The sequence below is a fragment of the Trichoplusia ni genome, unplaced genomic scaffold (assembly GCF_003590095.1).
Source record: "Trichoplusia ni isolate ovarian cell line Hi5 unplaced genomic scaffold, tn1 tig00003104, whole genome shotgun sequence".
NCBI lineage: Eukaryota > Metazoa > Arthropoda > Insecta > Lepidoptera > Noctuidae > Trichoplusia > Trichoplusia ni.
In genome coordinates this window covers 74,636-88,189 of record NW_020800330.1, presented here as the reverse complement: position 1 = coordinate 88,189, position 13,554 = coordinate 74,636, and the positions used below count along the sequence as shown (strand labels likewise).

Genomic DNA, 13,554 nt, shown 5'->3' with positions numbered 1-13,554 from the left:
TCTTTAGGGGGTTATAACTCTCACATGTGGCAAGTAATGCTGTAAAATCCGGGCGTGAGGGTCGGCTCTAACCCATCATAATAACGTGTAATATACGCAACTTTAGGACCGTTTATACACGCGTAAGGAAGTGCTTGTTCCATATAGAGACACGGTTTGTTTACTTCGTAACGAAGTTAGTTTTATACGCGCTCACAATGACGGTTAGCTCTCAGAGTGAAGGTCGTTCGCTTCCGAAAACAAATACTTGTGTCCGTACCGAGTTCGAGTGCTTTTGGAAGATTTATGTTCCTTTTAGACTGAAAATTCGAGCGGAATCCTGCTTTATTTTTAAAGTAGATTTACTTGCAGGTGTCGTCCACACTGCTGCTTAGCCCGCGCCTCTCAGCTCGTTCATTTATTCAAGAAGCTTGCTTGCCCCCAACATCATGACTAGATATAACATTTTTTCTTAAGCACTGCTAGGCAGGCGGCTTATAAATTTATGCAACGTCCTTATTTGCAAAGGAAGCTCCATAGAATACAGTCGCCATCAGCAATTCATGAAGCTCTCCCTTCGATAAAGAACTGAATATTTGTTTATTTGGAGTGTGATATTATTTATCGCCTTGTCGACTTCAAAAACAAAGTTCGCAATACTATGAGAGTGGAGTGCTCCTCCTATCGTTGGAGTGTTATTCTTTGAGAAAAAAGCGTCTGTTGTTTTACGGTTCAGTCATCGAACTTCCAATTGATATTGAATCCTTTTATATTATTATTTCCTTCGCAAGAGTGAATCAAATTAGATGCAAAAGCAATAAAACATGATTCTGCAGCAAATTTTAATTTGCAAGCGATTTGTGATGACTATCTTTCGTAAATAATTTTAGCTTGAATTTAAAGAAGCTGCTCATCAGTTGCACTCATTCTGTTTCATTTTATCCGTATTTATGTCGCAGCAAACCCTTAAAAAAATGAATTTATTCCTATAACTATCTGCGATGTCCTAAGAAATAAACAACAAAACAAACAATCAATCCATGATACTTTCGAACAAAAGATGTATAACGTTGCTAATGAGTTCAGACCACTTGAGCCGGAGACGACGTGCATTTGTTGTGATTCCCAGACGCTCCCGAAATAGTGCACATCAGTCAGGATGAGTCATGCGTTATGCTCCAATGGAAGGCTAGAGCCACGCTTCAGATAATTGAAATTCTCTAGACTGCAGACACGTCTGATGTTTACTACTACGAAATGAATGAAATCGAAATTACTAGCTATGTAAACTGAAATACGTGTAGTAATAACGGTTTTAATTTGCACTGTACCCGTTTCGTCAAAAAATATTACAGAAAGTATCTAATAAAATTTTATAAGCCTTAACTCGACCACCCGGCGTAAAGTTACGGGAAAATACGAAATAAATCTGTAAAAATCGAAAACGCGGAATAACTATGAGCTCGGTGCTCACAGCCATAAAAAATAAGCGTTGTACTTAACCGTGTTACATACGAAATGCAGTGAACGGTGTGCCAAGACTGGTAATTGGATACCTCACATGCCTAGTAGCCAGAAGGTTCAATTTAATTGGAAAACTTGCAATACCTTGCCCGTGAAAACTTAATGCTTCCAAAGAAGCCTTGTCAGATTATAGCTGTTTAATCCCACACTTCTAAGCTGACCGTGGCTTTAAAATTAAAGCCGTAGAAAATTTAATGGATAGTAAGGCTACGTTCACATGGACATAATCGATAAGTGGTCAGTTTCTTTCTCTAATAAATCAATTTCTTTTCAATGATTTGTATGGGAACGTTTACGCTTGGTGAGAAAAGGTTTCATTTCAAGTTCGACTTGCTTCTGCGAACTTCCGGAGATTTTTTCAAATCGATGGTGGTGAATGATTCAAAGGATAATAAAATTCTTATTCTTCAAGGCCAATAGAATAGAGGATGCCCTGGTGGCTTAAGATCAGTCACTGCAACCGTTTTAATTTAACCATTGAAGTAAAGTAACATGAATCGCAAAAAAAGGTAATTGCAATTAATGAAAGAAAAAAAAAACCGCAACTGGTTTAAAAAGAGACATAACGTTAAAAAAGCCTGTCCGTCGTCAACCCAATCTTTTCGCTAGTTAACAACCGATTAACTCCAGCGGCCGATCGCGTGCGTAACTTTAAAAAACCGATACCGAATAACCAACCATTTACCATATTCACAGAGTTCAATGACACTATATAATATCTTTCATGACCTTGATTGACAGTTTAAACGAAAAACCCCATTACACTACAGTACTGCCTTTGTTTTATGAACAATGGACATCTCAGGAATCGAACTGATCTATATTATTATCTACGCTGGCGGTACTTCCTTTTCAAAGCACACATTCCTAAGCCATCATATTCCATTTTACGAAACCAGTTTGTTCACAACAGGTTGCTTCCATACCCTGATAAAGCGCCCTTGCAAGACCTTCTCAAAGTCGTGACCTCATAGGACCTTGCCTTCAGCGCACTAGTGTACGCAATGTAATAGTACTACGTGTGATGCCACCTACATCAACACATAGTTTGTTTAAGTATTCAAATTATACATGTGTTTTATTGTACTACTAATTTATCTTTGTTGTTGTATTAAATTATCTTGTACATTCCCTTGACAGCTCCAGCATATCATTATCAAATAATTAACTTCATACCTTAATTACCTATACAGCGGGTATGTCTATTTATTGTATGCGTTTTGCGCCTTCATGATAACCCTTCATTAAATCGAAATTATATCAATAAAGATTGAACGTTACGATCTTGATCTGACACAGGAATTCGGGTAACTTATCGCTATCATCCGTAAAAATATAAACTATCATATTAAAAAGATAAAATTACGTTTCTTTCACTGTGACTCGTAAATATGTGGCGCGTACCCCCGCCACCCACGGCGGCGGGCGGCGTGGTGCGCGCGCGCATCCCGCGGGGATCCAAGGCCGAGTCACAATGGGCCCCACTTTTGCAGCACTTATTGCGATCGGATACTATTCAATCTCACTATCTATTTTGTATGGAACTAGTTTCCTGAGGGCATTTCCCTCACACACTGTTGCTCACAAGGGAATTTAACTCTGCAATAAGATCGCGACTTTCACTTTGATTTTTTCTGTTGGTAATCAAAATATGAAAGACACGTCTCAATGAATGAATTTCCCATGCTAATACTATGTTATTTCCTTGCCAGGTACAAAGAACATCGAAAAGTTGAATCACACATTGCATACACATTTGCGTAAACATAAAATCTTAATGTATAGTTTTTATGCATCAATTTTGTATGCATCATACAATATACATTAACAGAATACAATGACCATTGCGTCGGTCTACATGCGAGCTAACGTATTACCACGATGTACTACAGTTGAAATATATTAGCGCGGCTGCGGAATGTGTGACATTTTGACTGGCCGTACATGAATGAAATACAACAGACATTATTCGCATATTAAAAGTCTAGCACAAAAAGAATTATATATAGCATAAGATTTCTCGTTACATGTTGGTGTTACGTATTTTTAATTAACAACCAACGTTCAGTTGATGAAAAACAAATAGCTGTCTACACGAGCAAGACGGAACAGATAACTTTTTATTATATTTAACGGTTATTCGTATTTCGAAACTTCAAATGATATTTGTTTTCTCTACACAAATGTATATAAATCTTTTGTGTTTATTTGTATTTTCTTAAAAGGTCGTTTCCACATAAGATTTATTGTCTACTTAGTTTGTGTCAGAGTTCACGTTGCTGCCAGGTACAAAACATCGAAACAAAAAAGGTTTATAAGCCTTATTGTAATAATTCGATTTAACTTTCCAAGCTAGATAAAAGTCGTGTTTTAGGATTCCTTAACCAACGAGTAAAAACGGAACCTTATTACAGACAGCTTTTTTATTTTGCTGATAATATCATATGAAGCAATTCAACGATAAATAATAAATATTCTCGTAATAAATCTTGTAGGGACCGCTGACTATTCCACATTAGGATCACGCGCGTTTTCTTCGATTGCATTCTGTATGTTGACCACTTCATTTGTTCCCATTGTTGTGTACTACATCTTTGTACTATCTACAATCCTTTTTAATACTGATTAATCTACCAGCTTAACAATACACTCAATTGACTGTAAGTAACGAAACCGGCATATTGAAAGAGTTTGCTCTTCACTGTAAACAACAACAAAGTACAATAAGTTGTAATAAGTTCAAAAAGCAAACAGGACGCGGGCGGGCGAGCCGATCTCCTATAATATTTCTCCCAACGATAATTAGAAACTGCAATAGGTATGGTCACGTCACGATCTTTGAACACGAGTCTATGCAAGGGCTATAACTCACTCGTCTGCCGGTACCGTTTCCTCCTTCTGTAATAAACCTTTATAATCTAGCATCTGTATCGCAGTTAATCAGCATTCTTCATTATCAAAACAGAATCAAATGTAACGTAGTAGTGCAACAAAACAGTAGATACCACTGTAATTAATTCGGGTTAAAATATTGCTGTGAGTGACACTCGCTGATATAGTTGTACTGATGCACTGATTGATTGTTGAAATGGTTCGGATTCTAAAGTAAGTTGTATGTAGTAAGTACCTATAGCGTAAGCTAGAAAATTTTAGTACCTCGTCGAAATTATCTAAAGTGAACTATAAAACTATTATACATAGCATACAATATTGAAAATCCGATGAAGCAAACATTTGCTAGAAGTTCGAGTTCATTGTTTGCCGGTTTATTAATAAATACTTTTAATTAACTAAAAGTAAAATCAAATTAAATTAAATTTGAAATCATAAAATGAAGATACTCTTCTTGTAAAAGGGCAAAGTTTTGTTTATGCGAATTGCGATTAAACTTCTCTAGGATTCAATAATTTTCATTACATTTTTTACCGTCTGTTGCACATGATTTGAAGTATCAGTCAGCAACCGATACCGATTTAGTTGGCATAGCGACTTCGGCATTTAACTCTAAGTTGCAAGATCGAACAGTCTGGAGTTGAAATGTTTCCCATTCACTATTTGCATTTAATTACAAATATCGTATAATTTATTCTAATGTCTGATAAAGATACAAATGTGAGCTAGGTGTGGGGTAATCAAGCAAAGGTGAAATGAAGTATCGTGAGGCCGGGTACATTAATCCCGATAACCTGGGGGGCGGGCCCTGACTAATGGCGGATTATTTGTCCGGGAGAATGTTGCGACTTCAGACATTTATCTGTTCGTCCGTAAATACGTTTTAATGATTTGTTATGTGATGTTTAAGCGTTCAGCTTTTGTAATTATTTAATGACATGTTGAAGGTTGGGATTCCGTACATAAAAAAATGTTCGTTTATTTTAAGTTAAAGTATTCTAAATTGCAAATATGTATTTTATATCTATGGTCAAACCAAGCTTAGTAACCTGTCAATTACTGTTCATGTAACTTAACAAGGTCTGACTACGTCTACGGTCATCACTTTCCCAAGAATTGTTTACATAGCATCATAATATCTACTTATAACCATAAGATTTACTCTTCCGGGAACCCGTTCGTAAATCGCGTACCTATTAAATAAATTAAATCAATAATTGGAGCTTTGGTTCTAACTTAAGGAGCATAAGATCAAGTACTCGCTCGTAAAGTTTATATGCAATTGCTGTATTTGCATATTTTCAATCCACAGTTTCTCATGCGTTTAATTTGAACCCTGCAACTAGTACTATATTTGTTCAGAGTTTGTTGATATGAAATATCTTGGCAGTCAAAACATAATGCTAATTTTATTTTATAAAGAGTCTTGTTTTAGAAATGCGATAGCACACAAAAAAATGTATTGATCAATTATTTTTGTAGTTTGTTATTCAAACCGCTTGACTGTAGTTGGGCATCCATAGAATATTAAATATCGATATACCTACAGTACCTTACAATGTTTTTTCTTTTGTTCCAGCGGAGGGTAGCCTGTCAGACTTTGCAGCCCGCAAAGTCCACTTCACGGCTAGTCAACCCGTCAAAAAGGGACTCTTCACACCAGACACAAGGTAAAACTATTTGAGCATTTAATTAGCCTTAATTAATAGCTTTCTTTTTTGTTTCATAAGCTCAGAAGTTCAGTTAGTTGTCGATATAAAATAAATTTTACTTTCATGGCCGGTACCCGCTCGTGTACCGCGTTAAAATCAGTTAAGCTCATTAGCAATTTGCATAGCCATAACATTCATAAACTTTAGCGTATAGTTCCAAGAAAAACCGAGTAAACGTTTTAGTAAATATATGAAAAAATAATAAAAACTGGCAATTTGAATAATTAAAAACGTTATTTACTACATTTTTAAAATGATTACGAATATGGTATTTGTAATACTCCATACAAAGAGTGGTAATAAAGGGCTAGCATATGGTCAAGCTATAACGCAAGCAATAAGCACCAAATGCACGCATTGTATGTTGTAACACCATGACCTCTTTACGAAACAATTGATTAGGAAGAATTCGTACCTTCTAATTAGCGCAGTACCATACCATTGTCTTTCGCAAACCAGTGCTATGGACTTTTAATGAGGACTGTTGCTCTTGTGGAAACGAGACGCATTACCGATCAGTGTAGTGTGCTATCTCACTTCAATAATCATGCTTTAGGAGCTCATCGTTCAGGCGCTGGTCATACTTGACATTAATTATTGTCATGCTCACCGATATTCCCAAAGGGATCCGACTCGCCAATGAGGTTTTAGGTCACGAAAGCCTTCACTGCCTAGAATAATAAATCATTTAAACCACACTGGAATTAACTTTGTTTTGATTTATTAATAGAACCCTCGATTTGTAATTCTGTTTTCACCCTTGTCATAATTAGTGTCTATTAACTAAGCGTCGTAATCATCAAAGTTGGTCACCTTAAAATAGACTGCTAATATAAAAAAAACAACATTTGCACCTATTGCTTCAGGTTCCGGGTTCACTGGAGCTACGATAAGCATGTTTTTAATGATACTCATCTAAATAGCTACGTTATTCCTTCCAGACCGGCAAATCTGCGCAAGCTGTACGAGAAAGCGACGACAGACCGTCTGTCGGCTTCGATCCTCGACCAGCTCCGCAAGGACTCGCAACACTCGCCCTACTTACTGTGCACCCCGGTCCTCAGCACCAAACGAAGAAGGATCTACCAGAAAGTCGACGTCGAGATCGAAACCCGCATTGTAAGCAACTCATTATTCAACACTTCGAATTAACTTTGGATTTAGTGCCGTCAGTACTTAAAGAATACCTAATTAACTTTCTTTTCTAAGAACGGATTAGAAAAGAAAGTTTAGTGCAGTTATAATTGGTATCGAAGTTGGTGAATGAGGTTATGGCTGTGTTTTCAGCCGAGTGTGAAGTCTGACATTAGCATAGATAGCATAGTAGAAAAGGGGTCAGCAAATCAAATTAACTACGAACCATAATATCAATGAATTTCATGCGGTGTTTATTTTTAATTTACAGCCTTCAGTCGTCGAGCAGCTCAGAAAATGGACGTCGCGGGAAGCAGTTGGCGACGTGACGGTACTCCCGGACGCATCCCTGAGGATCGCCAGCAGCGTGACGCTCACGCCGGACGAGCTGTCGGAGTGTGGGTCCGGAGACGACGAGCCCATCGACCACAGGCTGCCGAGCCCCGACGAACAACTCAGAATCATTGCTTCCAAGTACAATTTTTCACTACAATTTACCGCATGTTACTTAGTGAGCACTCCTTTTATAGGAAGAGGCCTGTGCCCAGCAGTGGAGTTTTAATAGGCTGGTATTATTCGCGCATTACTTTTTCTCATGTTGATATTTTGAGATGAAATTAAAGTCAAAGTCAATTTATTTATTTAAATTAGACCAGTATATGGCACTTCTGAACGTCAAATAATATTAAAATCTAGTGTCAGTCTGTCTGTCAGTCTTCTATTGAATACCTAGTTAGTTTAATATTATGCCCTTTTCGATAATAATGATGATAATCACCAGGGAAAATATCAATGTACAAATTTAAGAATTATACCATGATCAGTTTATTGGTACACGAGGCCAGCAAGCGATTGCAAATGAAGCAACAGTTAATTAAGACCCAAAATTGCATCATAAACATGAAAAGATACTAAAACCAGTGATTTTATCGATATCTTACTTTCAGTTAATTTTGCGGTTCATCGGCCGAATAAGTGCCTCGTTTATCCATTTTTATTATTTATCGTTATTAAATACGGCCGCTTTATAAAATAATGTTATCAAGGCTCAATTTTATGTAATGCAAAACTGTTTTTGTATTGCAAAACTGTATCGTTGAAATTAATTTCAAAACACTTAATACGAGCAGACGTATGGACAATAAATAAGGTCGCTAATTAGTTATATTGCTCGCGATAACAAGTGTATCGGATACATGTCGCTAATGATAAATGTTATGTCCGAGTTATGTTAATTGTAATTGTAAAGATTCCGCACAATCATGATATCATTGTCTAAATCAAGCCATAAATAAATAAATAGCCCATATCGGTAACTTTAAACCGGGAATATGACGTCAGTGTGAAATCACAATACTTATAATTCAGCCTACGTTTTCTATTTCCTATGTAGAATATTGGATATTTAAAAAAGAATTGAACATGAAAATGTCCCTGAACGCCTATAATAAATCTAACTGTCAAAAGGTTTTTTGACTTTATTCCCGGTACTTTTTTACATGACTAATGTAATACTTTTGCTGTGGCAGATTTCCCCCGGAGGTGGTGGCCATCGACACGTCAGGCAAGTTCTTCGACAGAATGTGCAGCTCCCGGAAATCTCTCCACATAGAGAGTACGGCCGGTGAGACGGACACGGTGAAACGAAGGACCCGCACTAGAAAACCACGGGGTAAAAGACGAAACACCATTTCGGGCACTGACCAAAAAGAGCTTAGAGAGGCTATAGCTGGGTAAGCTTCTAGATTGCACCGTACTACACTCACAAGGTTACATTATCTATCACTAAACACTACATGTTCTGTGTTCCGTATTACTTTCCGTTTGTAGATAATGTAATCTCCAAGCGTCTCGATTAACTTCAGTAACCGTTGAGCACAATCGTGTGGACAGCTTAAAGACATTACAATAAAATCTTGAGCACACATTCTTAACCATTTTTGATAATACTATCTCGTGCTTCTGTGAATACATTATGTTTAACATTGGATGTCATTGTTTGGCTCAACGCTGATATAACTCGGAAACAAAGACACCCAATCATTTGTGCACTCGATCACTAATAGTGCCATCTGTTCATTAGCTTCATGATTAATTACATCTTTAAAGAGTCCCGCTGTAACGAGACGAAGCGGAATGCTTTAAAGATTTTTCAACATTAGGTTTGCATTTAGCGTGTGACTAATGCTTTGCTTGGTTTGTTCTATCGTAGCGATACATCAAACGCTGTGGCTTCTGAAGAAATCGAAGATAGCAATATTGTCATCAGATCGAAGTCTAGCGATATTCTTAAGAAAAGTCCTATCGATCCGGTGACCAAGAAGGGGCACTTCAACTCACTCAAACAATGGGGCAAAAATAGACTGAGATTGATCGGCAGATCTCCTAGCGCCAGTAGAGATAGCTTTAAGGATACTTCCAAGTCCGAGAAAAATCAGGTTTCGAAATCACCCACCAGGCAAACAGACCTGGTCCAAGAGACGGTGACGATGCGCAAGAAGCGCTCAGGAGAGGAGGATAGGAGGACGCACCAGAGATGTGCGTCATATTCCTCCTCTGAAAAGAGTATCGGAGTGCCGACCAGTGTGCCACCAAACACCGCTACAATAAACACGGGCGTCAAACTAAGAGGAACAGCCATTCAGAGAAGAATACGACGCTCTGGAACTGGAAAAGACGAACCTCATTCCTCTAGTGGTAACTGGTCGGCTAGTTCAGAGTCTGGTCGTACGAGCATAGGCTCTGAAATAACCACAACTACTGTACCTCCGAAAAGTACAACTTCAGCCGCTACCTCCAACAACTCTCTGAATGGCCACCACGGACCACCAAGTTCTATAATTAGTCGTCGAAGGTTCCTTAATACATCTGGGTCAGGTAGCGTCACGAGTGAAGGCACTCTGACGCCAGACATTATACACGACCTTCATGAAGACTTGGAAACAAGCTCAGAGTTCTCGTGTGACACAGAAGGGTACTACACGTCATTCCATATGGACTCTGGCTTGAAGACGTTAAAAGAAGAAGAAGTGACTCCTAGCACCCCGATGCACACAAGCAATGCTCTCTCCAACTCTTCTAACAGTCAGAACATGACCGCGGAGAATGAATATGAATTATTCGGCAAAGGTTCCACTAGCACTACAACTAGTTCTGCTGGAACTGTATGCACCACGTTAATGGCAGCGGGTAGTGACAGGTCTCTAGTAATTGGACCCACCGTCCCAGAACGGAAGAGCTCTCTTGCCAAAATAGGTCGAAACAGAAGCGCTAATGCTAGTTTAGACAGAAGTCTAAGTTCTACCTTCTCAAAGCCACCATTTAGCAGCCTAAGATATAATCCGGTGAGATCTTATACAGAGAAACAAGCCTACAATCATTCTTCGCCAGAAATAAGGGAGGCTACAGCTCCAACCATTACTATTACCAGAAATGTAGGTAACCACCAAGAGATCACAGCTGTGGCTGAGGTCCACACAGAAACTGAACTTGAAAGTGTAAAGAAAAGTACTGGCACAAGTTCGCCGGACTCGGGTCACAACACATCTAGCTCACCTATCGAAGACTCTGTGTCTAGTGCACATGGAAAGAACAGTCTATCAGAGCAAGACTACTCCGAGTCTTCAGATCTCGAAGGCACTGAGAGAATAGAAAGGATAAGATACAAAACTACTATAAACAGCTCTAGAATCCCTTCGATGTGTGTGATTACACCTTCAAATTCAGATGACGAGAGCGAAACAAGTAATAGAGACTCCGAAAATATAAAATCTGATTACGGGCTGAAGAAGGTAGCCAGCAGGCCTAAACTAGACCTGCCTGTAGAGGAAAAGCCTAAAGAAACAAAAACTTCCGTTGAGCAATCAAAACCTAACCATAAGTCTCATACAAAATCTTCATTACAGCCATTCAATAGTTTAATGTGTAAACTGAAAGGTGTGTTGCCTAATAAACTGTCTAGTAAAAAATCACCAACAACAAAAGAACCTGAGTTATCTGAGAGCTTCTACGACACCGGTGACTACGTCACTATTGCTGATGTAAAGAATAACAATCAGAAGGTTAGCCTCAATAGAGGCATTTACGGGAACAGTGACGTAGTTAAAAAGAACTTGCAAACTGTCCTATCAGGAAAACTGCCAGAAACCGAGTACGTGTCACTCAACGAATTGCCAAACTGCCTCAGTGGGAGTAAAGACTATTTAGAACATAGCTTAGCAGATAAGCCATCACCGGCCTTAGATGAAATTCACAGGAGAGGTGCCAAAGTTACACTGGACTCTCAGGGACAAGTTATTTACTCCTCAGACACTCTGAAACGGAGAAAAGGAGCGCACACCACCTTCGAACCTGGACCATTTGTTCAAGAAATCAAACCAACCACTATGGTCATCGAACGTGAAACTGCCGATGTTGTCAAAGTCATCGACGAAACTGACTTCCCTTACGAACCGCCGCCGCCATTAAGTAAGCCGACCTCACCGCAACTAGGGAAAATGATTATAAAGGCGCCGACCGAACGCGACGGACCTATGACTACGGAATTCGTAACATTACCGCCACCCAAACCTAATACTATAATTAATGCTACACCTATCACCGAGACACCTGTACTTAACAATCAGCAACACTCGAAAACAGCTAAAAACCCACAAGACTTACCGCGGGTAGTAGAAGCCATCACTAGGACCGGGGCTTATGTAAATATACACGATGCAGAGGGCGTCAGCTTATCTCCGACGAAAGATTCAGCAGGTAAGACCGTTTGCACAGAACCTATTCCAAGAAAATTATTCGACGCGAAATCACACGTAGATATCGATGACTCACCTCAAAGAATGAACGAACAAATAACCCCCTTCGTCCCAAATTTCCAAACACCCATCATGTTGCAGAACAAATTCGATAAACAAGAATTCAATAAGTCTGGTAGTAAAGTCGCCGAAGTATTAAGAATGTTCACTCATAGAAATAATTCTAACAGTAATGGAGAAATATTAAGTCCTAACAACACAGATGACGAACTTTTAGAGAAGTCAAACCTCAATAAAATAAAACGTAGCGACAGCTATAAACTAGCCAACTCTCCGTTGATGCCCATCAAAAAGCTACTGAAACTGGAAAGTTTTGGCACGGCCGCCAAAAAAGTAAACTCGTTAGAAATGATTCAAGCCGAAATAACGGCAGATTTATTACGCGATCAGATTAACTATCCGCCAACTGTGTCCCCCAAACTCAATCATAGGAGCGCTATAAACGAATTGGACAAGTGTGAATGTATGAACAACACCTCTTCGTTTATGGATGACACGTTCGAGTCAAAGTTGTCTGCTTTGTCTCTAAGTCCGTTTACTACTCCCATTCCAAAGCGACACACTGTCGCAAGCATCCCTGATAACAGAGATACTTCTCTTGATATTCTATCGGCCATATTAGATTCCGACCCAGACAACGTGTGTGTCCTGCACTCGCCGCCCTCTTGCCCTCTCACGCCTAGCAAAGTGACTGTACCGGGTGACAGTTCCCTGCACCGCGCCAGGTTCTTGTCTATTTCCGAATCAGACTACGGTACAGAAATATGGTGACTTACCTATATTAATATTTCTTCATTTCTACTATTCCTTTTCATAAACATTTCCTGTTACCGACACGTGTACCTAATATAATACGCTTAACTCTTCTCACACGATACCAGTTTTTTTCGTCTAAGTTATGATGGCTTCGTTTAGATTTAGGTTATAGATATAGCTAGAGTATTGGTAACTAATCCGTCCATTGTACAATTAGTACCAAAATCGGTCTTCCTTGTATTTTATAGCTTGTGAACTCTGTGATAGTTTTTATTTAATGTAGGCGAAAATGAATTATATGAATGAAATTGAATTTTAAATTCTGTATCTACATCGATGTATCAGTATTTTCTTATTGTAATGTTATAGTAATGTACTTGTTAATTTATGCATGGTGGCTTTTTTCACCGCAGAGTGCACAGCTTACGAGTGGTTCACATTCTTCGTCTGTAAGTGCATGGTGTGTTATTCTGTGTCCTTGTGTGTTGTTGTAAATAATATTATTATAGAATTATTGTGAATTAACGCACTTATTTCATTTTATGTCACACCTTCAGTTATCACCCTCACTTTACTCATATGCACCAACTATGGAGCCATACCAAGATCTTTTGTTAAAGGTTTTCACTGAGATCGCAATGAGGCAAAGGAAAGCAGGTTTATTATAATAAAAATAGGAATATTGCTTTACTATTTCTTAATAAAACCTTAAATCATGATATCTTGAAATGAATGCAATGATA

At 38.6% G+C, this 13,554-nt stretch overlaps 1 protein-coding gene across 2 annotated transcripts in view; it reads left to right on the top strand.

The window, feature by feature from the left end:
- LOC113507718 overlaps positions 1–13,554 on the top strand; it is a 78,567-nt gene that overhangs the window by 61,788 nt on the left and 3,225 nt on the right. For both annotated transcript variants that reach the window (XM_026890658.1, XM_026890659.1), the window contains exons 2-6: positions 5,975–6,065; positions 7,049–7,226; positions 7,513–7,715; positions 8,771–8,974; positions 9,454–11,996. In XM_026890658.1, coding sequence (XP_026746459.1) covers positions 5,975–6,065; positions 7,049–7,226; positions 7,513–7,715; positions 8,771–8,974; positions 9,454–11,996 — 3,219 coding nt within the window. The remainder of the gene's footprint in view (positions 1–5,974; positions 6,066–7,048; positions 7,227–7,512; positions 7,716–8,770; positions 8,975–9,453; positions 11,997–13,554) is intronic.